This window comes from Erpetoichthys calabaricus, chromosome 10 (genome assembly GCF_900747795.2).
Source record: "Erpetoichthys calabaricus chromosome 10, fErpCal1.3, whole genome shotgun sequence".
Lineage (NCBI taxonomy): Eukaryota > Metazoa > Chordata > Cladistia > Polypteriformes > Polypteridae > Erpetoichthys > Erpetoichthys calabaricus.
Genome location: NC_041403.2, coordinates 128721384 through 128747951, shown reverse-complemented (window position 1 = coordinate 128747951; position 26568 = coordinate 128721384). Strand labels below are relative to the sequence as shown.

Here is a 26568-nt window from a genome sequence, read left to right as displayed (position 1 = left end):
CTGTTAAGCAAGACTGAAACCAACGTAAAATGATGTCAGTGAGAGGCCCACCTATTGCCTAAGGTGATTTATAAGAGTACTGTGTTCTGTGGTGTCAAATGCTGCACTCAAGTCTAAGAGAACAAGAATAGATATATGGCCTTTGTCTGCATTAACCCACAAATCATTTACTACTTTAACCAGTGCAGATTGTGTAATGTGATTTGTTGTAAAACCTGACTGAAACTTGTCAATGACAGAATGTTGAATCAAGTAATCATTTAACTACTTAATTACTGCCTTTTCTAGAATTTTACTTAAGAAAGACAGGTCAGAAATTGGTCAAAAGTTATCAAAAACGAAGGAGATGTGCGAAGGGATTTAAATTGGGCCGGATTTACATGTTTTTTCATAAGCTTTGTTAATTCTAGTGTTAAAAATAGCAAATGCCTCAGAAATTTCACTATGAGCTTTTAGGAAGTATTCCATTGAATGCGCTGGGTTTAGAAGATGATCAATAGTTGAGAATAAAACTCTTAGTATCATTTATCATTATAGAGAAATGGGACTGCCTCTCAAGGCAGACTAAGTTGTTATATTCAGTTGTTTTAGCCATCAGTATTTCATAGTGGGTTATCAGTTTAGTTTTTCTCCTTTTTCGCGGAGCTCTCCAGCATGTTCTCTTTAAATCGGACACTTTATATCTTCCAAGGCATAATAGTGCTAGAAGATTTCTTAACACTAGAATCCCTGAAGCATACGACAAAGTCGTAATCCTGGGCCACCTTAAATTCCTTTGCACATCTCCATTAGCGTCTTTTGTTTTGCAGATGTGTCAATCGGCACAATCAGCAAGCAGTCTGCTATCCCATCCCTCCGCCGATGGAGCTGAAGCTCTCCAAGCTCATGTCTCCTTACCTGGGTGTGAGATGCCTGGAGTTATATAGGTTAAATAGTATATTGTTATTTTGAATACATACATTTCATGTGTGTTCTTTGTCTACAATGATCTGTGTAAATGTAGAATCACAAGAAATCTGAGGCAAGAAATGCTGAACACATACCTAAAACAAACTTTTTCCATGTTATACTAATAATGACATGCAGTGCATGATATGTGAAGACTTGAGTCCAAATATCAAATAAACGTGCTCTTTCATTCAAGAGTATAGCCAAACAAAAAAAAAAACATTCAATTTACATGTCGCTGTCAATGAGTTAAAAACCCAAGCTCAAATGTTTATCGACAGAACGTTGATATCTATTCTTGGATGGTGCACTCTTTTCCTAAAATCAATGACCATCTCTTTAATTTTCTTCACTTTTTTATAATGAAATATTTAGGGCACTTTTAGTAAAGTCTTCTACATTTCTCTGAAAATACTGACTGGATAGAGTGTCAGCCTTTAAGACCCTCCTACCAGTGCCATCTCGTTTGAATATTTATTGAAGGTGCTAATGGTGATGAAACCCAGCACTCCTTTGTATTTAAAGTGCATAACACAAAGGCAACACGCAGCTCTAGGGCATTCCAGCATTAAAGATTTGTGTGGTAGAAATGGTACTGGGTGCGATTTATAAGAAAACTGAAAAGCCAGATAAGTTTTAAGTTTAGCTCAAGTCCTACCAATTTGTCTTTTAATAAGTGGAACTGAATAGTATTGAAGACACTGCTAAAATCTATAAAAGTGATGTTAACAAAGCTTTTTTTGTTACAGACGTTCAAGGACATTATTTATTAAAAATAATAGTGTATCTTCCACTGGTGTGGTTCAAGATGGCGATTAATCTATGAAAGTAGGCATGTAAAATGTCTTGTTCAAAACATTTTGCTTGAATAGACGTTAATGCAACTGGATCAGATTATTGATTGATTTCTTTTGGCTTACTGCTCTTAGGAACTGGAATAGTCACTGATTGTTTCCAGAGGTCTGAAATGGAAATTCTTTTGAAAAGGCAATGCATTTCTGTTGTGTCTTACAATGGATTTTATGTGGCCCATAAGCTTTGCCTTGCTTTAAACAGGTAATCTGTGAAATAACATCCTTGAGAGTGATTTCTGTACATGCTAAAGATGGATAAGCTTTCAGTTTACTCATCGTCTCCGTCTATGCACTGTTATAAATTTGTTTGTTGTGAAACCTACAAAACAAAAAGAGTTTAGTTCACTCACAATCTGGAGCTCATCTGTAACAGTCCTAGTGTGCTTTTTGGGTTTATTATCAGTTATTATATGTGAACCCTACCTAGTTTTCTTTGTGTAATTTTTGAAATGCACTTCTAATCTGCCCTTGTATTTATCCTTACAGTCTTTTATTTTGTATTTTATTTGCCTTTGTAATTGTTTTATTTCCTCTCTGTTGACTCCAGTTTAAAGCTGACATTATTTATAGTTTAGGAAGTCAACTCTGGAGTAACCCAATGTTTATTACTGAGGGTATATTTTAATCTGGGGGGGAGGGGAGGGGTGGCGAATGATGATTATGTCCTGGTAGAAACTGACATACTCTGAGATGATTGTTGCTGCATCATTGACACTGTTTCCATCCGTCAGAATATCCCAATCTGTGCATTCAAAACAGCTGCGAAACATTTATGTCGATTCAACTGCCTAACATTTAATTTCTGTCGTCTTTGTTCTGATTTCATTCTTGGTTGAATTGCATTATACTATGATCAGAACCCTCTAGACATGGAAATACTCAGTAAGAATTGTTTATTTTGCCATAGCAATGATAAAGACAAGCACCATTCTAGTAGAACACAAAACGGTACTGTTCGTACTCTGGCAGATAATCCTCTAGCCTACAAAGATTAAAGTCTGCAATAATCAGATTGGCCACATCTGGGGATTGATTCTTCCTTATATAAACAAGATCCTGAATGGTACTAATGGCTGCCTGTGTATCTGCTGATGGTGCAATATAAACACTGAACATTCTGACCTGATGGATTCTGGGCAAAAGATATGGTCTAAGATTAATACCTAAAAGTAAATTTTCCTTTGTACATACCTGGTATTTTGTTGTGATGCATCTTGGGTTGTAGTATTTCTTGTTAAAATAAATTTAAATATCATCACCTTATTGCTAACCCGAGTTAAGGTTACAGTCCATTCTCGCTAGAGTAAATCCCATTAGGTGAACAGCAGAGTTGGGGTCTGCCTCTGTTCTGAAAGGAAAATCAAACAAAACTGTCAAAGCCAAGGTAAATAATGTATTACAGCCACAAAGCTTGTTTGCTTTCTTTTGAATACTTTTATACATTCTTCGGTATAACTTTTGGAAGTGGTTGTTGGAAAGGTTTAGTCAGCACATCTCTTTTTTTGCCATTGTTTTTTTTTTAAATATTTTGAGGTCCTTATAATTGAAGCAGTTGATGGATGTTCCAAGAACTTCCTGCTGATGGAAACATGCAACTTCAGACTCAGCAATACGTTCCAGGTATATATTTTCTGTTACGGGTGCTTTGATTTTCTCTTGCATGTTGTCTGGACGTCTAGTGCAGGTAGTCACAACATTTGAAAAGCTTATATTTGGAGAAACTATAGCAGCCTTCATCTTGGTTTATAAATTAAATTACTATTTATAAATATAGTTCGACTAACGATAAAAACATGCTCAAGTAACATTAAATAAAAATAAATAAGGCAAAACACAAGGAGAGACACACAAACTGTGTTGCATCACTCTACACCAAGTGCTTTTCAACTTAAAGCTTCAGAATTATATACTCTGTGTGCAAAGAAAACAAGCAGGTTTTACTACTGGCATTGGCCCAGATGTTCAACCTGTTATTGAGCTGTAGTGTGTGCTGCATCAGTGATGGCTTTGCATTCACAATTATATCTAATATATCATCATGTCACTTATGAACAGACTGACCATGGACCTCCCCACCCATCCCGAAGGCCTGAAAATTTTTGTGGGAGTCCCTAAAAAATTTTTTATAAATATGTTTTAAATTACTCAGTGCCTATTACTGTGTTTGTGAGAAAATCTTTTTTTATTGCATTTGTGAGGCTTTAGTCTGGATGGGGCAAGATAAGTATGTGTAGCAGCAGAGTATATAGCTACAGTCTTGCTACAATTTATGGTTATGTACTTCAGGGTTTTATCTTGCAATGGGTACTTGAGTACAAAAGTTTATTCCTGTCAATAAAAAAGTGAATTGTTTCACAAAGATATGTGCACAATTTTTTTGTGCACACGTGGTTAGTTAGTAATAGAGATGTTCAGAATGTACTATGGTGGGTGGCTGGGGCTTTTACCTAGCCGGAACGCCTTTGGAGTGGAAGAAATTGGGGAGTTAACATACACAGGGCATTATTTTCCCCGAGTGCTTGATGGCAGTCCCCCTGGGCTTCAGTGGTGACTCAGATTCCCACAGGGCCTCATGGGAGTTGAAGTTTTGCATTGCCCTGTTGGGTTCCATGGTTGCTGCAGGGATTGCAGAGCCCTATTTCATTGAGCTTCAGCCTCACCCAGAAGTGCTTCTATACCACACTAATGGACCACCGAAAGTGATCCAGGGTGCAACATAAAAGAAGCCAGCTGCCACTGCTTCTGGACCCAGAATCGGTACAGAAGATAAAGCTTGCTGGGGGAGGAGTGGAGGCGGATGCATTGAGAAGAAGAGAGACTAAAGAGTTGCTGTCTGCTTTATTGTTGCTGGTGCTTTGCTGTACTGTGCTTTGATGCTGGTGGGAAACGAGAGATAAAGTATTTCCACAACAGAATAAAAATCGTGTCTTTTGCTGAACTTGTGTCTGCGTTTGTCTATGTCAGCTTTGGGGAGATGGAGTGCCGCCTGCAGGTCACAATACATAGTATGCATTCAAGTGACTTAACAGGGCTTGCAAAATCGCTAGCCCGACGTCTCGGGGCTATTGTGTCTTCCAGTCGAGCTACCAAAATCTATATCAGCCCTGCCCGTCGGGCTATCATAGGAAGGAAAAATATATGTCAATGCTTTTGCATTCTTTCGCAAATGTAGCTGGGTAATTATGTCATTTTCAGGCATCGATGAGCCACTGTCAATATGTGAAATATTGAAATCGCGTTTGTTTTTTACTTTCACTTTGCGATCGTGCGAACTGTGTATAGAGGGCGGCAGTACTGATTGGTCAGTGATGGATTAATTGCGCACCAATTCCTCTGACATCGTCTTATCACTCATTAGCTTACTTTCAAACGTGACAAGTGAAGTCTCCCGCAGCAAGCTTAAACATGTGATAGAGGTTGATTGCACAGAGAATTTAAAAAATCGCTGACCGTTATGTGTGTGCGTGTGTAAAAATAGATGGATTTATACAGGTATTTTAGTTCTGCTGAGCCAAATAAGACAGGCCAGGGTGAAGAAGGGACAGCCAAAGCAAAGCCTACCACAAAGTTGAAAAGTTATGACAAATCAGACTATTAGGCAAAAAGAAAGTGCAGCTTTTTGGTTTCATGGACAAAAGAATTTCTGTGGCTGGAATATGACAAGCTAAATAACATAATGTTCTGCCGGGTGTGTCGTGAGTTTCCCTCGATTTCTGACTCGACAAGCGCCTTTGTTACTGGGACCAGTAATTTTAGGAAAGACCCCATCAAAACCCATGAGAAATCTCTACATCACAAGAAATGCATTGGTGCTCAGTCTTCAGCATCTTTCCCAGAACAAACACCAATTGCAAAAAACATACTAAAAATTAACCAAGCACAACAAGAAGTCCTGATAAAGCTGTTTAGAACAGTGTACAATGTTGCAAAGAGTGAACTACCATTGGCAAAATTTAGCAGTCTTTGCAAACTTCAAAAAGCAAATGGCCTAGATCTTGGTTCCACTTACCTCAATGACCATTCTTGCAGAGAGTTTATTGGAGCAATAGCACAAACTTCAAGAGACAAGATCGAAAAGGAAATTCAAGAAAGCAGGTTCTTATCCATTCTTGCAGATGGCAGCACAGACCCTGGTATAATAGAACAGGAGTTGGTTCATGTCAGGTATGTGAGAGATAATGGTGACATATCCACATACATGATCAAATATCAGCCATTCAAGAGTGCAAATGCTGCAGGTATTTTAGAGGCAATTGATGAAGCAGTGAACACCATGGATATCGGAGAAGACACATGGAAAAAGAAAGTAGTGTGTGCAAATTTTGATGGTGCTGCAGTGATGATGGGTGAGAAAACAGGAGTAGCTGGGAGACTGAAATAGAGGATACCCCACATCATAACAATCCACTGTGTGGCACACAAATTAGAGCTAGCCGTGCTGGATAGCGTGAAAGGCTGTGAGTACTTGGTGAAATTTGAAGATACACTGAAAACCATCTTTAAGATGTACTACTATTCCCCAAAGAAGCGAAGAGAACTGACAGAAATAAAGGAACTGCTAGAGCACACGGTGGCTTCCAAGCCGGCTGAGATGTCTGAAGGCTGTGGAAAAAAATTACACTCCCACTGTTGTTCATATGGAGAACATGGCAGGAGGAAGTGATGTCAAGTCCGAGGATGCAGCCAAGGCTAAGGGGGTGGTGCAGGAGATGAAGACTGAGAAATTTGTTCGCTTCCTGCATTTCATGTTGGACTACAGTACCATCTTATCCAAGTGCTGTACTGATTTTCAGCATGATAACCTAAACATCACATGAACAAATCAGTTAGTTGAGAGCACTACATCACGCTTACTCAGCCTAAAAACAAAACCAGGAGAATACCAGAAAACCTTGGACACAAAGTTCACAGCGAACGAGGATGGTAGCATTTGCTACTGTGGAACTCAGCTCACAAAAAGTCAGCGACCTGCTAGAAGAGATGAGGGCACAGACAAAGACTCCTTTGATGCAGAGATTCAGAAGATTATTGACAACACAGTCAAGTACATGGACAACAGATTTAAAAATCTGCATGAAAAGCCTCTCTCTTGTTTCAAGGTTTTTGACCCTTCCACTCTTCCCTACCCCAGAGAAGAGCTGGCAAATTATGGGGATGAAGAGGTGGATTATCTTGTCACACATTTTGCCAGTTTGCTAGATGAGGAAGAGAAAGAGAAAATTCCACAAGAATGGATGGATCTAAAAATATGGCTTGCAGAACACCGGGGTAGCAAGGTAGATGATTGCTTGTACAGAGATCTCTTCTCTGAGAATCCAACAACAACAACAACATTTATTTATATAGCACATTTTCATACAAAAAGTAGCTCAAAGTGCTTTACATAATGAAGAGAAGAAAAATAAAAGACAAAATAAGAAATTAAAATACATTAATTACAACATTAATTAACATAGAAAGGAGTAAGGTCCGATGGCCAGGGTGGACAGAAAAAACAAAAAAAAACTCCAGAAGGCTGGAGAAAAAAATAAAATCTGTAGGGGTTCCAGGCCACGAGACTGCCCAGTCCCCTTTGGGCATTCTACCTAACATAAATGAAATAGTCCTCTTTGTAGTTCGGGTTTTTCACGGAGTCACTTGATGCTGATGGTCATACAGACTTCTGGCTTTTAATCCATCCATCATTGTTGGAACATCATGGTGCTTTGGGTAGATGGTGGTGGCGCACGCCACCACCAACAGGACACCGGAAAAGGAAACAGAAGAGAGAGTAGGGGTTAGTACAGATTTTGAATGAATAGTTATTATAATGAATTGGATATACAGAGTATCAGGATTAAATTACAGTGAAGTTATGAGAAGGCCATGTTAAAGTAATGTGTTTTCAGTAGTTTTTTAAAGTGCTCCAATGTATTAGCCTGGCGAATTCCTACTGGCAGGCTATTCCAGATTTTAGGTGCATAACAGCAGAAGGCCGCCTCACCACTTCTTTTAAGTTTTGCTCTTGGAATTCTAAGGAGACACTCAGTTGAGGATCTGAGGTTACGATTTGGAATATAAGGTGTCAGACATTCCGATATATAAGCCGGGGCGAGATTATTTAAAGCTTTATAAACCATAAGCAGAATTTTAAAGTCAATTCTGAATGACACAGGTAACCAGTGTAGTGACATCAAAACTGGAGAAATGTGTTCGGATTTTCTTTTCCTGGTAAGGATTCTAGCAGCTGCATTCTGCACTAGTTGCAAACGATTGATGTCTTTTTTGGGTAGTCCTGAGAGGAGTGCGTTACAGTAATCTAGCCGACTGAAAACAAACGCATGAACTAATTTCTCTGCATCTTTCGCTGCATCCAGAACACCTCTCTCATATCTTGTTGCTGGTGAAATTAATGCTGACACTTAGTCCATCAACAGCCATCTGTGAGAGAGGATTTTCTTGCATGAACCGAGTGAAGACAACACATCGTATCTCTCTACACCCTGAAACACTGAATGACTGCATGCAACTCTCCATTAATGGGGAAACAGTTGAATCTTTTTGCCCTGACAAGTCAATTCGTTTCTGGATGTTTTCTGGAAAAGGTTCAAGACACCTGGATCATAAAACCCAGACAAGAACAAAGAGCAGTGAAATGGAGGCCGATGCACAGGAAGAGAAAGCTGATGAAGGATATGCTATGCCCTCAACGTCGAGTGGCATTTTCTCATCCGTGACTTCAGTGGAAATTTCAGATTCAGAATCTGACACAGACTGATTCATGTTCTACACAGTTCTTACAAGTTCATAGAAATTTCTGTTCAATTAGAACCAAATATTTGAGTTGTTGATTGTAATTTTTATACAGTTGTTGTAATTTGTGTTTTAACAATTTTTTGATTGATGTTTTGTTTCCTTTACAATATTATACATTAAAAATAATCTCTTTTTTATTCACAATATAATGTGGACTGAAACTATCACAAGATATAAAATTTAGAGAAGAGTGTCTCTATGCACACATGAATTTGCATATAAGTACTACTCAGAGCATCACATGGGGTTGGGAAGAGAGGAGCTGCATCAGCCTTCTCTCTTTGCAAAGTAGCAGCTGTAGATATTAAGGGGAAGGGATTTGAGATAAAAATGGGGTGCCAAGTGGAAAAAGACACCTTTTTCAGCTTTTTGTGTTTAGTACCACAAGATTTAGTGTCGGACAGTGAGTTTGACTGTCATGCTGGAATGAACAAAAGCTATGTAGTGCTGTTGGGAGCTTGCAAATTTGAATCAAGAAAAGAATTGAGGTGAGTTGTTTCCAATGACCTTAACAATGGGAAAAACACAGTTCTTGGTTACTTCTTGTTTTCCTTGAGTATTTTGTTAATATACATGTTTCGTAGTGTCTCCTGTTGTTGTCTTTTATTTTGTAGATTTTACCAGAATGGCCGAATGTCGTATTCTTACCACAGCACTATAAATAGTTCTCTTCTCTTCATTCTATAGCTCTAGGCAACCTGATAAGAGTAAAAGAACAGGCAGGAGAAAGAGCTACACTTTTAACACTAGAATCTCTGAAGCATGATTTTTTTCATTGTCCCTGACCTTACATTTTCCTGACATTCAGTCAGATGAGGGCATCACCCTACTGCAATCCTCACAGTTCAAGTCTGTGTTGAAGTGTTTAACTGGCGATGCCTTTGTAAGGAATTATATAGGTAATGAATTATCGTACAGTAATCCGTCCTCCATCGCGGGGGTTGCGTTCCAGAGCCACCCGCGAAATAAGAAAATCCACGAAGTAGAATATGTTTATATGGTTATTTTTATATTGTCGTGCTTGGGTCACAGATTTGCGCAGAAACACAGGAGGTTGTAGAGAGACAGGAACGTTATTCAAACACTGCAAACAAACATTTGTCTCTTTTTCAAAAGTTTAAACTGTGCTCCATGACAAGACAGAGATGACAGTTCTGTCTCACAATTAAAAGAATGCAAACATATCTTCCTCTTCAAAGGAAACAGAGAGGAAAGCAAACAAATCAATAGGCCTGTTTGGCTTTTAAGTATGCGAAGCACGCCGGTACAAAGCTGTTGAAGGCGGCAGCTCACACCCCCTCCGTCAGGAGCAGGGAGAGAGAGAGAGCCAGAGAAAAACAAAGTCAAAAATCAATATGTGCACTTTGAGCTTTTAAGTATGCGAAGCACCGTGCAGCATGTCGCGTCACGAAGCAGCTGCACACAGAAGGTAGCAACGTGAAGATAATCTTTCAGCATTTTTAGACGAGCGTCCGTATCGTCTAGGTGTGCGAACAGCCCCCCTGCTCAATCCCCCTACGTCAGGATCAGAGAAAGTCAGCGCAAGAGAGAGAGAGAGAGAAAGTAAGTTGGGTAGCTTCTCAGCCATCTGCCAATAGCGTCCCTTGTATGAAATCAACTGGGCAAACCAACTGAGGAAGCATGTACCAGAAATTAAAAGACCCATTGTCCTCAGAAATCCGCGAACCAGCAAAAAATCCGCGATATATATTTAAATATGCTTACATATAAAATCCGCGATAGAGTGAAGCCGCGAAAGGCGAAGCGCGACATAGCGAGGGATCACTGTAATTTGGAATACATACATTTCATGTGTGTTTTGTGTCAACAAAAATCTGTGAAAATACAGAATGACAGAGGAAATGCAAGGCAAGAAATGGTAAACACACGGCTAAAACAGAAAATGTTTTCATGTTATAGTAAAAATTCTATAATTTTGACATGAAGTTTAGGATGTGTAAAGCCCCCCAAAAAAACAAACAGTTATGCTTTTTTACTAGAATAAAACCTAAGAAAAAATCGCTCGGTTTACATTTGCTAAAGCCCAACTATCAGTAGGTACAAAGTAAAAAAAAACGTTCGCATACATGTATGTGTTTGTGCGTTTCATTTTCAACCAGCTGTCACAGTAGTAATGCTGCTCTGTCATGGAGCTTCGCAGATGGTGTAGTGGATAAGCTACCACTTAGCAAGGTAATAAGTACGAATCCCTTATCGTCTCTGTATTTAGTGCTTTGAGTAGCAACCTGCTGTTATTATTATCATATAACAAAAACACACATTTGATGTGAGTCTGTAACATCCTGTGTAAATTTATGGTACTTTTAAAAGATGTTACTTTTCCTCACACATGGACATTCACATCAACATGTCATTCAGTTTAATCAGTTTTATTCTTGGCTTCTTGAGTAAAACTTAATTTGAATGATTTTTTTGTTTTATTCTTTGGATTCATGAATAAAAAATAAAACATTCAAATGACATGTTGATGTGAATGTCCATGTGCGAGGAAAAGAAGCATCCACCATAGACACTGTGGTGTCTGTTTGCTCAACAAGACACCAAGAAGAAATGAGTGAGCTGCGTTTGTGTGTCTGCTTTTATCCCTTCAGTGCTAACTTTTACAAGTACCATAAATGTTATTATTAGTATATTATTATTATTATATAATAGTAACAATAATAGAAGCTCACTAGTCAAAACGGAATATGTGAGGATGAGCCGGGATCAAACCTGCATCCTCTTGATTATGAGACAGCACTCCTTAACCTCTGCACCAACTAAGCAGACATGTTTATATTGATTGAGAGTTGGGCTTCCCTTTTTACACATTAGAACATTAGAATACTCTAGGCGAGAACTGGCCATTCAGCCCAACAAAGCTCGCTAATCCTATCCACTTATTTCTTCCACAAAAACATCAAATCGATTTTTGAAAGTCCCCAACGTCTTACTGTCTGGTAGCTTATTCCAAGTGTCTATCGTTCTTTGTGTAAAGAAAAACTTCCTAATGTTTGTGCGAAATTTACCCTTAACAAGTTTCTAACTGTGTCCCCATGTTCTTGATGAACTCATTTTAAAATAACTGTCTCGATCCACTGTACTAATTCCCTTCATAATTTTAAACACTTCAATCATGTCACCTCTTAATCTTCTTTTGCTTAAACTGTATAGGCTCAGCTCTTGTAATTTCTCCTCATAATTCAACCCCTGTAGCCCTGGAATCAGCCTAGTCGCTCTTCTCTGGGCCTTTTCTAGCGCTGCTATGTCCTTTTTGTAGCCTGGAGACCAAAACTGCACACAGTACTCAAGATGAGGCCTCACCAGTGCAATATAAAGGTTGAGCATAACCTCCTTGGACTTGTACTCCACACATCGTGCTATATAACCTAACATTCTGTTAGCCTCTTTAATGGCTTCTGAACACTGTCTGGAAGTCGATAGCTTAGAGTCCACTATGACTCTTAAATCCTTCTCATAAGGTGTACTCTTGATTTTCTGACCGCCCATTGTATATTCAAATCTAACATTTTTACTTCCTATGTGTAATACTTTACATTTACTGACATTAAATTTCATCTGCTATAAATCTGCCCAAGCCTGTATGTTATCCAAGTCCTTCTGTAATGATATAACGGATTCCAAATTATCTGCGAATCCACCTATCTTGGTATCATCTGCAAACTTAACCAGCTTGTTACTTATATTCCTATCTAAATCATTTATATATATATTAAAAATTGCAGCTGCCCTATACCTGTCCCCTGTGGAACACCACTCTTAACATCGGCCAGTTCTGATGAGGTTCCTCGCACCATCACCCTCTGCTTCCTGTGTCTGAGCCAATTCTGCACCCATCTAAAAACATCCTGAACTGCCACTTTTTAATTTGATGCCCAACCTCTCAAAAGGCACCTTATCAAATGCTTTCTGTAAGTCCAGATAAATAATATCATATGCTCCACTTTGATTGTTTCCTTTTGTTGCCTCCTCATAGAATTCTAGCATGTTAGTAAAACACGACTTCCTTCTTCTGAACCCATGCTGACTGTTCAGAATAACTTCTGTCCTTGCCAGGTGTTGCTCAATCTTATCCTTAATAATTCCTTCCATTAATTTTCCTGTGATGCATGTTAAGCTTACTGGCCTATAGTTGCTTGGATCTGCCCTGTCACCCTGTTTATATAATGGGATGATAGTTGCCATTTTCCAGTCCTTCGGAATCTCTCCAGTGCGCAGTGACTTCCTAAAAATATGTGTCAAGGGTTTATATATGTACTCACTAGCCTCCTTAAGAACTCTAGGGTAAATATTATCTGGTCCTGGTGATTTGTTTGATTTCAACTTATTTAATCTGAGCAGCACTTCTCCCTCTACAATTCCCAAATCCCTCAGTACCTCCTTAGTAGTCCCGCTAAGTAGTATCCACTTTCTCACTTGTAAACACCTCAGAAAAATGTAAGTTTAGGGCATCCGTTATTTCACTGTCTGTATCTTTTAATTCCCATCTACTATTTCTGATGCACTTGACCTCCTCCTTGACTGTTCTTTTACTACTAAAATACTGAAAGAATCTTTTAAGGTCGTCTTTCGCCTTACCTGGTATATTCCTCTCCAACTGTCTTTTAGCCTCCCTGATATCCTTCTTAATGGTTGCCCTCATGTTCTCATACGTTCTACTTTACTTTAATGACTTGTGTAAAGGAAATTACATAGAAATCAAACATTAACTTTCAACAAATGCTAATTTTTATGTAACAATAAACAATTTTTACTGCACTAGTTAGACTGAATGAATGGGTTTAACACTGAGCAATTCCAATAACTCCACAGGCCAGGTGTCCACCAGCATTCCCAGTTTTTAAGCTTTCCTCATTGCGTCTTTTTCCCAGATCATCTGCTTTCTCATGAATCACCATAGTTCGACCAATGATTGAATTTGGTCCAGAAAGTGTTATAACGTTGTTGTCCAAGTCAAATTCTGCTATGCCATTTTCATTAGCGTTCATATTTCCCTGGTCACCTACATGTCTATTGTCATCTTCTTGGGCACCATGAGTTTTGTTAAATGGATTGGAATATTGCCCAGCACTCCCACAACCATTTGTGTTGTCTCCAAATTCATGAATCTGACATCCATGATCACCAGGACTTAACCCTGTAATTATTCCTGTAACTTTGACTGGTCCATTTTCCTCCTGGGTGAAAAACACCGTGCCTGAAACTTCCGAAGTGCCTTTCAACACACAAACAGCCTTCAAATCCATTTTCACAAGTGCAATGTCTTTTCTGCGGACCTTCTGCTTCACACCCTGCGTAACTAATGCAAGTGCGCCTAACTCTTACACATTGCCAGTAACATTATAATTTAACAATTTCTTTTTCTTCGGTTTTATAATCTTGAATAGAAGTGCACTTGTTTATGTTATACCTTTTGTGAAAGTGTTTATATGATATTCAGACTTCAAGTAAGCTAGCAGAAGATGAATTGATCACTCAGAGGCATAAAGTTAAAGACAACACATATCTTTTTCGCATTTTATGCAATATTAGTATGTTCTTTTTGTTTTGAAAAATTGTACAGAGAAAAAAAGGAAAGGAGCACCATATAAAAGTTTGGGCACCCCAACATATGGTCTCAGATAACTTTTGCCAAAGTTTCAGACCTTAATTAGCTCATTAGGGCTATGGCTTGTTCACAGTCATAGTTAGGGAACCCCTGGTGATGCAAATTGTAAGGTTCTATAAATTCGGACTCCTCAAACCTTGTACCAACAATCAGCAGCAATAGGCTCCTCTAAGCAGTTGCCTAGCACTCTGAGAAATAAAATAATTCATGGTCACAAAGCAGGAGAAGGCTACAAGACGATAGCAAAGCGTTTTCAGGTTGTTGTTTCCTCAGTTCTTAATGTTATTAAGAAATGGCATTTAACAGAAACAGTGAAGGTTAAATTAGAAAGGCAACTAAAAACCCTGTTTGACTACAAAAGACCTTCAGGAAGATTTAGCAGTCTCTGGAGTGGTACTATACTGTTCTGCTATGCAGTGACACCTGAACAGATATGACCTTCATGGTAGAGTCGACATAAGAAAACCTTTCCTGCGCCATAGCCGCAAAATTCAGTACCTGAAATTTGCAAATTAACATCTAAACAAGCCTGATGCATTTTGGAAACAAGTCCTGTGGACTAATGAAGTTAAAACAGAACTTTTTGGCCACAGTATGCAAATGTATGTTTGGGGGAAAAAGGGTGCTGATTTCCAGGAAAAAATATTAAGCATTGGGGTGGATCGATCATACTTTGGGCTTGTGTTTTAGCCAGTGGTAGAGGGAAGAATGGATTCAAATAAAAACCAACAAATTCTGGAAGCAGGTATCACACCATCTTTAAAAAAAAGTTGAAGTCGAAAAGGGGATAGGTCCTATAACAAGATTATAATATGAAACACATCCCAAAATCTACAATCGAATACCTTAAGAGGCGGAAGCTGATGGTTTTGCCATGGCCTTCACAGTCCCACGACCTACACATCATTGAAAATCTGTGGATAGATTTCAAAAGAGCGGAGCCTACAAGATGGCACAATAATTTTGCAGAGTTAGAAGACTTTTGCAAGGACGAATGGGCTGCAAAAAGCATTTAGAAGCTGTGATACTTGCAAAAGGGGGTTTCACTAAGTACTGACCATGTTGGGTGCCCAAATATTTGCTTCTGGCCCTTTTAATTTTTTTGGTATTTTGTACAAGTTGTAACAAAGGCACTATATAGGCGCCTGACCTGACACAGATGGACACGGAGGCACGTATAAAACAAACAAAGACTTTATTTTTCTTCACCCGTGGGCGAACATCTTCCCCGTGACCCACAGGCAATACACAGTCCCAAACACCACAAAAGGCCCACAACACAGTTTTCTCCTTTACCACCACTCCTCCTCAAGCTTAGTCCTCCTCCTCCCGACTCTGGCCTTCAAGTGTTGGTGGCTGGCCCCTTTTATAGCCCACCTGGAAGTGTTCCAGGTGTTTGACCACCTGGTCCCAATTGCACTTCCAGGTGGGACTGAAGGCTCGTTCAGCCCGGCTGTTGAATCCAGACAGCCCCCTCTAGCGGCCACCCCGGGTCCCAACCAGGCGGTGGAGGACTCCATCTCCCATGGAGCCCGGCGGGAGGTTGGGGAATCACCGACTGCCAGGGAGGCTGCCACCAATCATCCCTGGGGAGGTATTGAGCTGTCCACGGTTTCTCCCCCGGAACATAAGCAGCAGGGGCGTCCGGCCGGGCATGGGACCCAGCCGCCCGTCACTAAGTGGATGATGGAACTAAAAATGTAATCTTACTTAAAATATTAAAGAAATGTGTCATCTATTTTATTTTATTGATTTTATTAAAATCAAATAACATTCCATACAAAATTCATCTTTTACAAAAATAGGTTCGAAACAAATCAACCCCCATCCCTGAGAAATGTGTTATCTTTAACTTTATGCCTTTTGGTAATCAGTTCATCTTCTGCTCACTTAACACTAGAATCCCTGAAACCTACGAAATTTTTTGTTGTCCCTGACATCATTAAATTTTCCTGACATATGCCCAGAAGCTCTCTTCTGACAGCATCAAGTGCTGCTATATCTTTGTTGCAGAGTGATGACCAGAACTGCATACAGTATGTAATCTCATTAGTGCATTATACAAATACTAGCAAAATACCCGCGCTTCGCAGCGGAGAAGTAGTGTGTTAAAGAGGTTATGAAAAAAAAAAAGGAAACATTTTAAAAATAACGTAACATGATTGTCAATGTAATTGTGTTGTCATTGTTATGAGTGTTGCTGTCTTTTATATATATAATATACACACACACACACACACACACACACATATAAACATATATATACATATACATATATATACATATCTACATATACACATATCTACATATATATATATACATATACACATCCACATATATATATACATACACATATCAACATATATATATACACACATACATAAACACACACATATACATACACACACACACATATATATATACCCTAAGTTCTTGTCAATAAGCCGCGGCTTATCTAAGGAAAAAAGTTGTGAAAATGAAAAAATAGAATATCGGCTTATACATAAGTCCGGCTTATACATCCATCGCGGGGGTTGCGTTCCAGAGCCACCCGCGAAATAAGAATATCCGCGAAGTAGAAACCATATGTTTATATGGTTATTTTTATATTGTCATGCTTGGGTCACAGATTTGCGCAGAAACACAGGAGGTTGTAGAGAGACAGGAACGTTATTCAAACACTGCAAACAAACATTTGTCTCTTTTTCAAAAGTTTAAACTGTGCTCCATGACAAGACAGAGATGACAGTTCCGTCTCACAATTAAAAGAATGCAAACATATCTTCCTCTTCAAAGCAGTGAAGCAAACAAATCAATATGTCTGTTTGGCTTTTAAGTATGCGAAGCACCGCGGCACAAAGCTGTTGAAGGCGGCAGCTCACACCCCCTCCGTCAGGAGCAGACAAAGAGAGAGAGAGGGAGAGTTTGTTTTTCAGTCAAAAATCAATACGTGCCCTTCGAGCTTTTAAGTATGCGAAGCACTGTGCAGCATGTCTTTTCAGGAATCAGCTTTACAAAAGATAGCAACGTGAAGATAATCTTTCAGCATTTTTAGACGAGCGTCCGTATCGTCTAGGTGTGCAAACAGCCCCCCTGCTCAATCCCCATACGTCAGGATCACAGATAGTCAGCGCAAGAGAGAGAGAACAGTAAGCCGGGTAGCTTCTCAGCCATCTGCCAATAGCGTCCCTTGTATGAAATCAACTGGGCAAACCAACTGAGGAAGCATGTACCAGAAATTAAAAGACCCATTGTCCGCAGAAATCCGCGATATATATTTAAATATGCTTACATATAAAATCACAATTTAAATGCCCGCTACGCGCTCGTGTTGACTCGGCGACGCCCAGAGCAGAAAGAACGCGCTCCGGCCGCTCCAACCGCGCCATGCGGGGAGTGAGAGAGACGGCAATATCTCACACTCTCTCCCCCCTTAAAGAAATTAAATGGGCGCGAGTGAGACCACTGACCTCCCTCCCTTCTATTAGTTATAGGTTATAGTACGTTCGGCTTATCCATGAGTCCGGCTTATCTATGATACGATTTTATTTTAAAAATTCGTATGATTTTTGGTCTCCGGCTAATACATGAGTCCGGCTTATAGACAAGAACTTATATATATATATATATATATATATATATATATATATATATATATATATATATACCCTATGTATATACACACACACACACAGACACATATATATATATACATAAATATTTACATATCTACATATATACACATCTACATATATATACACGTATATATACATATCTACATATCTAGACATACATACATAGATAGATTGACACATATATATATATACATATCTACATATATATATATATGTAATTGTGTTGTCATTGTTATGAGTGTTGTTGTCATATATATATATATATATATATATATATATATAGCAAAATACCCGCGCTTCGCAGCGGAGAAGTAGTGTGTTAAAGAGGTTATGTAACTATATATATACATAAACATATATACATATATATACATATCTACATATATATACATATACACATCCACATATACATATATATATATATACATATACAAATTTACATATCTACATATATATATATATATATATATATATATATAGATATAAATATAGACATACATATATACATACATACATTCACATATATATATATACTGTATATATACATATCTACTTATTGGCTCCTGTATTTAGGATATAGCGGGTTGGATAATGGATGGATGGACATTTGTATGCATAGCCCTATTTGCCCATTTTCGTTTTTTTTCTTTCTTCAGTAATATTTCAGTAAACCCAGAGCTTGTCAGTTCAAATCCTGGTACTGACACTACTGTGTGACCCTGAGGAAGTCACTTCACCTGCCTGTGCTACAAAAAACAAAAGTAATGTAACAAATTGTACCTCAGATGTTGCAAGTTGCTGGAATAAAGGCATAAGTAAAATAGATAAATATGTATTATACACATAGGAACTATTCATTTATTTTCAGTTAAGTCATCTGCAGCAAACTTTTATAAATGAGGGTTTCTCAGTGCAAACTGTTTCTTCTTCATTGACGTTTTCTCTTGGAGAGCTTTTTTCATTTCATTGAAAATTAAAGCAGCAGCTGCCAAAATATGTAGCTTTCTTATTAATTTTTCAACATTGTGTAAAATAAATGTATAAAGTAACATAAAAGGTTTAAATACTGGTTATCCTTTTACACTAAAATATTACTAAAGAGATACAAAAAAAGTAAAATGGATATGTTCTTTTTCTTTAAGGAGATTAAATATTACTGAAGAAAGAAAAAAAAAATTAAATAGCCAAATGGGGCTATGTATACGAACTTAAAAGGTTTAAATAAAACAGAAATATATATTTTATTTTTACTTGCTTAACTTGTTGAGGGTGTATCCTGTAGCAAAGCCCTAACTTTTTTCGTGAAAGCCCATTTCAGTCAATAAGTCTTAAAAAAAGGTGTTAAGATATTGACAATAAGCTAAGCAAACCCAGGAAGACATGGAATCGTTTAAATCAAGTATCATTACATCTTCCTTTCTTAAAGAGAAGTAAGGCAGTACTTATAAGCTTACATATTTATATATAGACATACATACATACATACATATATATATATCTATATCCGAAGCCGTGCAAGCACACTCTTGAGAATGCAACGTATAGTTGTACAGAAGAAAAGCAATCTTGCCTCAAATGAATGGCAACCTTTTGTAGGTCTATGAACTTAATTTAAACTTTAGGTTTACACGGTGCTTTCTTTCCGAAGTACCTGCACTCATGAATATGTCTGTCTGTATGTGTCAGTCAGTCAAATCCACGCGATTCACACCGGCGAAGTACCGCTTTTAAATTTTTATTAAGAAGAAAATAAAACCTTTTTAAATTGAGGGAAAATATACTAATAACAGTTTGTTAAGGATCTGTTTTTTTGTGAAGCTGCCTTCACTCGAGTGATCACTTCGACCTGACTTGGTGGCCAACTATAAGCGTTACCTGGTAGGTAACCACCCATACAATCAGATTGTGAATCAGACTACGAATTCCGTGAATGTAATTACCCCGATCTACATGTTGTCAAATAAATGAACCACATGCCGTGGCACGGAATGTAATTACCCCGATCTACATGTTGTCAAATAAACGAACCACACGCCGTGGCGCAATTTTAGGGGCTTTGCCTGTAGCGCTGACGTCCGAGGTTCGATTCCCGTAAGGGAGTGAAGTGAGTGGCTGGTTACCTACCAGGTAACGCTTATGGTTGGCCAGCAAGTGAGGTAACATCAGCCACGGTGCCTTCAGTTGTGAGAAGCAGATCATAGAATGGTTGAAAATAGTTTACTGTCAAATAATGCAAAGAGTACGCGACACGTCTTTCCCCCTTATGCTTGGCTCATCAGGCGTACACACTCACTGCACTTGCTTACTGTAATCGAACCTCGGACGTCAGCGCTAGAGGGGCTTAGCAGCGGTGAAGTATTGCTTTTAAATTTTAATTAAGAACAAAAGAAAACCTCAGAGGTTCGATTCCCGTAAGGGAGTGAAGTGAGTGGCTGGTTACCTACCAGGTAACCATTATGGTTGGCCAGCAAGTGACGTAACATCAGCCACGGTGCCTTCAGTTGTGCGAAGCAGATCATAGAATGATTGAAAATAGTTTTGCATTTACCTTTTTAGTAAAAGGCGAGCTTTTAAGCCTGAGAAATCACCCCGTAAATGCACACGTTTAATTGCACATGTGTTAATATGTATGCTTACACAGTATTAAAAGACACTCAAAAATTAACGTCATTTACCCTCGTTCCCGCATTTGACTCGTGCTGTAAATCTCTTCCTTGTTTTTAGTTCACGTGATTACGTAGGAGGCGTGATGACGCGATACGTGACTCCGCCTCCTCCATTAGAGTATATGGACAAAAAACATGTTCCAGTTATGACCATTACGCGTAGAATTTCGAAATGAAACCTGCCTAACTTTTGTAAGTAAGCTGTAAGGAATGAGCCTGCCAAATTTCAGCCTTCCACCTACACGGGAAGTTTGAGAATTAGTGATGAGTCAGTCAATCAGTCAGTCAGTCAGTGAGTCAGTGAGGGCTTTGCGTTTTATTAATATGTATAGATAGTCTGAACATTATGTCTCTTGATTATATTCAGCTGGTTTATAGCCTTTCATTTTATTTGCCCTTTTAATCACTTCTGCACATTGCTTAGATGATAAAAATGTGTACTACAGGCCAATGCACTTTCTTGGAGCCATGACCTCATGGACAGGTACGCCCAACCCAAAGTTGGGTTGGACTGAGGTGGGGGCCGTGTCACGCACGTGCGAGTAGGAGGAAGCTGTATGGTCCAAGTGAGGATAATTCCACACCAGGCCATGAGGTGGCAGAATGCGCTAAACCTTCTTCTGTTGTAGGTTTGTGTAGTCTGTCCAGTCTTTGTTGAGGTTCAACTTCCGGTCTAAGAAGGAGGTCATCATCCTGCCAACTACGCCACTGTGAAATGATTAGACTTGACACTTCCTACCTTGTACCTAGTGTTGCTGGGATAATTACTTCCTGTGACCTTAAATTGGGCTGATTAAAGTTAATCCTCAGCCCATGTAGTAACAAATATAACTATGTATAACTTTGTTCAATTCTTGTCTCTTGATTGCATGCCATGTTTGTGCTGATTCTCTCTCTATTTCACTAGCTGTTACTAGATGTGCAGTCATGATGATATCTGTGGCAAACGGACAATATCTTTGTGAGGAATACTCAGGAATAAGCTTCAGTTTTTGAGTATCTTGTGTAGCGAGCGGCTGGGGGTGGTACCCAGCCGGGACGCCTGTAAAGACCGGAAGAGGGATTACTCCTCTTCCGGACCATGAGGGGGCAGCCGCCCTGGTTGGTATGGGGACCATGGGAACAAAGCATGGAAGCTCAACCCTATAGGGGCCCATGGTCACCGCCAGGGGGCGCCCAGATGCCTGAAAAGCCCTGGATGTCAGCACTTCCGCCACACCCGGAGGTGCTAGCGGAAGGATTACCAGGGGCACCCGGAGTGCTTCTGGGTGCTCAGCCGGCACTTCCGCCACATCAGGAAGTGCCGGCGGAAGTTCATCAAGAAGCACCTGGAGCATAAGAGGGGCCACCTCCCTCCATTCATCAGCTGGAGTCGGGTGGAAGAGGACAGAGCTCGGAGGAGAGGAGTGGAGGTGGTCAGAGAGATAGAGGCATTATTGGAACAGGCCTGGACTGAGGGTGCTTAGTGCAGGGGCACTGGGTTGTGCTGTGTTGTAAAATGGAATAATGCACAATAAACGTGTGTGTGGTTTGAAACCATCGGTGTCTGCTTGTCTGTGTCCGGGCTGTTTCCCACACTTGAAATGAACAATGAAATAAATCGTATTGCAGTATTTTCATTTGTGTTTCTTACTGCCAAAAAGCATTTTGCCGTGTGGATGTAAGAATTAAAAACCCTCACGACATTCACAAACTTTAGTTGTGTACTCTAGTATAACAGAGTATATATAACACTTAAAAATCAATCAAAGTGTTTGTAAATTGTGTACAAATTAAATTCTATAGTTGGACATAGATTCTTGTGCAAGATTCAAATCCATTGTTTTTTCTAGTAGAATAATGAATACTTTTTATGTTTATACAACAAATTTTAAACAGATTTTGATTTAACAAATGGTAAATTTCTGTATAATGAACATTTTTTTCGACCAAAAATGGCTCCAAAGATAATGCAATGCAAAAATAATTAATGCCGCGCCAAGTCTGTGGAACCCTGCAACAGGCTGTCTCAAAGAAAGAGACAGTCGGTTGCAATATTTCTAGTATCAGGCAGTCTCAGTAAGGTTTGCCATGTGTGTAGGCATGACATCATACAGGTACATCCGAATTCAGAGTCAATATTCCACCTAGCCTCCGTATGGTTGTGTCCTGTGCAGATACTGTTCTATTTGAGTTACATAGTACTTCTCAAAATTTTGTTTGAAATGAACAAAAAAGTGAGAAACAATGTCAGTTTACATTGAAATAAAAAGTAACAATCTTAGAAAAAGTTGATTTTAAAATGAAGAAAAATGACATGGCGAAAGCCTTTATTATCTTCATCTAATACATCGTTTTCATTCTGTGTTCATACCTGTATTTTTATTAAAATGAAGTTACATCTAATGTCTTGTTTTTGCAGTTTAAGAAGCTCTGTTTTTTTATATAGGTATGGTCAATCTTGGGTGCACAGAGCTGCACAAGAAATAGGAAGGTGAGACCAGGTTTTCAAGCAAAATACAGATACTTGAGACTGTACCTGCCTTCTCTATGCAGTAATAAAGACTTCATTCAAAATAGGAGCTATTAGGAGCAGCGACACGGGCAGTTGTTTTGTGTTAGCTCCCGTCTTCAGATCAGAAAAACAGCAGCGGCTCGGAATCACTGCTGAGGCAGATGCTGTCTGGAGAAGAGAGATCAGAAGAGTATGAGGAAGAGAATTTCCCCTTATTCATTATAACAAAATTTCCATTATAAACAAATATCTTTATGTTTTCATGAATTTTTTATAATGGGATTCCACCTGTGTTATGTATGTCAGCTTGTTTAATTAATTTAATTGAAATTTATATTTTGTGATCCTGCCTTGGTGAAAATTACTAATAAACTGTCACAAATAGTCTGGACAGTCGTCAAGTACCTTGCCCGGTCGGGATACCTCCACGCTGAGAGGACCGAGGGAGCAAGCATGGCCAGATCGTTACCACCCCAGGCACGCTAGATGGCAGGCCCCCCTCTGAGTTTCTCTGGTGCCTCGGACTCCCGCAGGGCTTAATGGGAGTTGGACATTGGTTCAGCCCTGTTGGGATCCACGGGCGCTGCTGCAGGATCTGTTGAGCTCTTTTGGGCAGTTCTTCTACCTCACCTGGAAGTGCTGCCAGAAACTAGGTCATCAAGCACCTGAAGCACTTCCTGGTGCTGTATAAAAGGAGCCAGCAGCCACTACTTGAGAAGCCAGAGTCGGGAGGAGGAAGACTAAGCTTGACCAGTAGGAGTGGAGGAGAAGGAAAGAAAGACAGAAAGGGAAGGACGAGTATTATGTTGGTGCATTGTGCTTGTGAGACTGTACTGTACTTGTGGGGAAAAGAGGAAGATGTTTCCCACGAGGTAAAAATAAAAAAAACAAAAATAAAAAACGTGTGCTCATTGAACTTGTGTCCCATGCTTGTCTGTGTCGGGTTGAGGCGGCGGTGCCAGCCTGGTGATCCACACCTGTTTGGTTGGTGATTCTTTTAATTGAAGTGGTAACTTGGTTATGTGAAACTATTTTTTTGGGGGGGGAAATTGTTAAATACAAAATAAATAAATGAATAAATAAAGCCCAATTCCTATGTGTTTTTGAGATGTTGCCCTTTAAATCTGTGCTTTTCTGAGACATTTTGTAAATAGGCATTGCTATAAGAAATCAAATGTCCTCTTTTGACGTTCTTAAATTGACAATTCACTTTTTGATTACAAACCTTTTATGTTTTGCACTCCCCAGTCCTGGCTCCTCTCATGTCTCTCCTGTTTTGTGGAGTGGTGGCTTTGAGGCTAGGGATTGGCACTGGCAAGCGGAAGGTTGCCGGTTCAAATCCCGTAAACGCCAAAAAAGAGACTCCCCTCTTTTGGGCCTTTGAGCAAGGCCCTTAACCTGCAATTGCTGAGCGCTTTGGGTAGTGAGAAAAGCGCTATATAGATACAAAGAATTATTATTATTATTATTATTGCTTTCTGTGTAAATGTCTGGCAATGATAATTCCATTCAAAGTGAAGGGGGGGAGGGGGGGGGTTCTGTGTGCACCCTTTACAGCTCAGTCTATGGCAGCAAAATTGCTAGAGTCGGCCCTGGTGGTTGCTGCTGCAGATTCTCTGAACATTTCACAGTGCATTTACGTGCACACACATAACCAGGATAAGGTGAGTAATTTGATTGCTCTGTTTCAGCGTATCAATAGCAGATGGCTGATTGAAAACTAAACTGATAATTTATTAATATTTTTCGGTTACCGGATTGCACACAGCAAACACTTTTGTTCTTGGCTGATTGAAAACTAAACTGATAATTTATTAATATTTTTCGGTTACCGGATTGCACACAGCAAACACTATTAGGCTTGGCTGTGCGATTGTACTCTGTATGTGGCCTAGATTTTGTGCTTCTTGCCTTATTCCCAGTGCTGCTACGATTAATAACAGCACAGGTCCTGTATGTTTTACTTTAATAAAATAAATATTGCTTTAGGTTACTAATTATGTTTAAAAGCAATTGAACTAAGTATTGCATGTTTTTTTTTAATGCATTAGTGCTAATCAGATTATGCTGCTGAACTTGGCATTTTACATTTATTTTGCCAACATAAATAAATTAAGCATTTGAGTAGACAGAAGTCATCATAAAACTCATGGGGAGAACGTACACAGTCTGCACAGAGTTTTTAGTATGTTTTATTAATCCTGAGAGGAACTTTTTTCTACATGACCTTTGGTGTTCAGAGTGCTGGGCCAACCATTTTTCAGTTCCCCAGGAGCAGTTTTCAGGTTAAGGGCCTTATTCAAGTGCCCAGTGGAGTAGGATCTCATTTCCTGCTAAAAGTATGAATGAAACCTTTCTTAAATCAAGTGCTGATCTCCCGTTTGCTCTTGCACATTCCTGCTGACAGCGGGAATTGAAGTTTACTCTCAGCAGTATTGACACTTAACCATTTTTATGTATGACTAGCAGTACATCCAAACTGATATTAACTGGGAGCTACCACTTGGCTTGCTTAGGAATCTTAGTATCGCTTTATAAGCAATTACCATTATACTCTTCATGTTTTGTAACAAGTAGCACTTTTAAAACAGTGTGATACATGAATCGGATAATCACCAGTTACTATAATTTTGATTTGCATTTCACAGACTTATTTTATGAAAGGCATTTATGTGAGAAGTACTAAGATTCAAATCCAAAGTTGTTGAATTTTCATTTCAAAGTTTCAGGTTTCAGCCAATGGTACATAATAACATCTTATACATGTAGATGTGTGAGAGAGAAAATGATTACATCCAGAAAACAGAAGCAGAACAGGCAGATTTAGATGATGTGCTTTGTGTAGTTTGTCATATATCACAGTACATTAATTTAGTACCACCAATATTGGCTAGCTTTCTTGTGTGTTATAAATAAGTGCTGAAGTAGGTATATAACAGACAAAACAATATGAATGATTTAAAAGTCTGTTTAGCAGGTGACAGTAATCTTGCGGTCACTTGGCTCACACTTGGGGATGACTTGTTATGAACAATACCAGAGTAATGAGTTAAAAGTAATGGGCGTAGTATTCAAATTACTTGTTAAAGTAATGAGTAACTTGCTGTAGTACTTAACTTTTTATTTAAGTGAAAGTAGCTGTGTTACTTAAAAAGAAATACACATTATGCACTTAATGTCCATCCATCCATCCATTATCCAACCTGCTATATCCTAACTACAGGGTCATGGGGGTCTACTGGAGCCAATCCCAGCCAACACAGGGTGCAAGGCAGGAAACAAACCCCGGGCAGGGCGCCAGCCCACCGCAGGGCACACACATCCACACACCAAGCTCACACTAGGGACAATTTAGGATCGCCAATCCACCTAACCAGCATGTCTTTGGACTGTGGGAGGAAACCCACGCAGACACGGGGAGAACATAGATACTTTATTAATCCCAAGGAGAAATTCACATACTCCAGCATGCAAACTCCACGCAGGGAGGACCTGGGAAGCGAACCTGGGTCTCCTAACTGCGAGGAAGCAGCGCTACCCACTGCGC

At 39.2% G+C, this 26568-nt stretch overlaps 2 protein-coding genes across 2 annotated transcripts in view; one reads left to right on the top strand and one right to left on the bottom strand.

The window, feature by feature from the left end:
• The window catches only part of LOC114658435 (brefeldin A-inhibited guanine nucleotide-exchange protein 2-like), a 923594-nt gene that overhangs the window by 142140 nt on the left and 754886 nt on the right, over positions 1-26568 (top strand). The gene's annotated exons all lie outside the window — the stretch shown is intronic.
• On the bottom strand, positions 13361-13938 carry LOC114659419 (superoxide dismutase 1, soluble). The gene has a single exon (XM_028811895.2). It carries the CDS (start codon positions 13862-13864, stop codon positions 13400-13402), a length of 465 nt encoding a protein of 154 aa, XP_028667728.1. The 5' UTR covers positions 13865-13938; the 3' UTR covers positions 13361-13399.

What these genes read in the sequence shown, in the direction of transcription:
- LOC114659419 (XM_028811895.2), bottom strand. Translation starts at nt 13,864, where the DNA reads ATGGATTTGAAGGCTGTTTGTGTGTTGAAAGGCACTTCGGAAGTTTCA.